General features: G+C 36.5%; 1 protein-coding gene across 1 annotated transcript in view; it reads right to left on the bottom strand.

The window, feature by feature from the left end:
- klhl12 (kelch like family member 12) overlaps positions 1-1,180 on the bottom strand; it is a 15,449-nt gene extending 14,269 nt beyond the window's left edge. The window contains exon 1 of the mRNA XM_015384248.1: positions 930-1,180. Within this exon, the coding sequence (XP_015239734.1) occupies positions 930-1,112 (183 nt within the window). The 5' untranslated portion in view covers positions 1,113-1,180. The remainder of the gene's footprint in view (positions 1-929) is intronic.
- Positions 1,181-1,933: the final 753 nt, after the last annotated feature.

Raw genomic sequence — 1,933 nt, 5'->3', positions numbered from 1 at the left:
TAAACTGGCAGTGAAAAAAAAAAAAAAAGATCTGACAGCTGAGAAATCGGGATGATTTCACTCAATTCTTGTATTAATATGATTCAATAGTGGCATCAGCTTCCATCTTTATTAGAGCTCATGCATTATTGAATTAAAACTAGATGAAATTATGTTTTTGGGTTTAATGGGAACATAATTATTATGCAGTACAGTAATTGGGATGCAGTCTGTGTTAAATGACACGGATGTTTACTTGTCAGCAATCCTTTGCCACACTATGTAGTGTCTCTTTTATGCAGCCACCATGTTTGAGTTTTCATTGAAACTTTTTTTCCCCCTCATTGTATTGCTGTAAGATGAGTTTTTTTCCTCGCAGTAGAAATACAGTGTTCTCCCTTCTGAGCTCGTGGTTGTAATTGGTCTGCTAGCTTGAAGCCGGCCGAGCAAAGATTCCTGATCAGTTCAATCTGGCCTGAGTTAGCGAGTTGATAACCAGCTTCGAGGCATTTATTCTGATTGCCACTTTTGTGGATTAGTTAAACTGGATAGACTGGAAGTAATCCCGCTATGTTGGGCTCTCTTCGTGGTACGGGCCCCTGGTATCTGATTTCCCTGTTATCAGATTTCTGCTGTGCATGTAAACATGCTCAATTTGCTGACCTTAACTTCCTATTAGGCTTTTCTATGAAACAGTGAAACACGAAACATACCTTAGTTCCTTATATTGTTTTCCTTTTGTAAACCTGCATATTTTTCACTTAATTATGGTCACTATACTAGTATTTAAATATAAAAAGATGGACTAATCAACTATTTTTTAGATGTAAAAGATCACAGATGTTTATTATGCGTAACAACACTCTTTTCTTCATCCAATTTGAATAGTTTGAGTACTTCCATCAGAAAAGCAAATGCCATCATCTTAGTAAAACAGAAAAAATGTTTACCTCGCTGGTGAACATGGCACAGAAATAGTCGCTGCAGGCGGCCAGGACGATCCGGTGAGCTGGAAAGTCTGTGCTGTCCACCCTCAGAGTGATGTCGCAGAGCGTGTTGCTCTTGCGTAGTGAGTTCATTGCATTGAGGATGGATTTGGCATGCGAGTTGGTCATGATGTCTTTAGGAGCCATGTTGCCTTGGGAATCCGTCAAGGATCTCAAACTACCGCAGGAATCTGGAAACAACACAAACAAAAATGTCTACGTAATCAGGATAACGCATCTGCGGTTTGTTTAATGTGACTGTAAAAAGGCTGTCATAGTCAACTATAAATTCTAGGTCAAACTTGTGGCTCCTATAGTGTTTCAAGTATGTTGGAAGCTTTCATAAATAAATTATGCATGTTATCCCGTGCAGTACTGCAGAAATAAAATTTCCTTTAAGTTTAAAGACAGATTGCCCAAGACAAAGCAGGTTAAAGGGATCCAGATTTCCCTTTAGAGATCCAGTGTACTAACACCAACATTAAAAAAGAGGCCTAAGAGGCCAGACAAGGTGCAGATTGAAACATTTAATAAAATTTGAACTCAAAAGCTGCAGCATGAATGTTAGATCTCAGTCTCTGTAGAACAAAATATCCTAAATACTGATTCCACTAAATTGCATCCAAAGATAAAAACTGCAAATATCCAAGAGCGTTTTCTGCCATTAAGATTCCATAATATTACAGAATAATTTTAATGTTTGTTAGGTGATTTAGAAAATAACTCAAGAAATTAAGAGTATTAACAGAAATGTAAAGATACATGTTTCAGATTATTAATCAAAACTAAGTTGCCATATAGATTGCATGCTTCTTTTAGTTAAATTATATTTCAATTCAATTTAGTTTATTTTTATAGCAGCAATTCACAACACATGTCATCTCAAAACACTTTGCAGTTCACCAGATCATACAGTCAAATTGATTCAAAGTTTTCTATCTAAGGAAAACCAGTTGATTGCATCGACT

The sequence above is a fragment of the Cyprinodon variegatus genome, unplaced genomic scaffold (assembly GCF_000732505.1).
Source record: "Cyprinodon variegatus isolate N-32 unplaced genomic scaffold, C_variegatus-1.0 Scaffold309, whole genome shotgun sequence".
Taxonomy (NCBI): Eukaryota; Metazoa; Chordata; class Actinopteri; order Cyprinodontiformes; family Cyprinodontidae; genus Cyprinodon; species Cyprinodon variegatus.
This window is presented reverse-complemented; position numbering and strand designations above follow the sequence as displayed.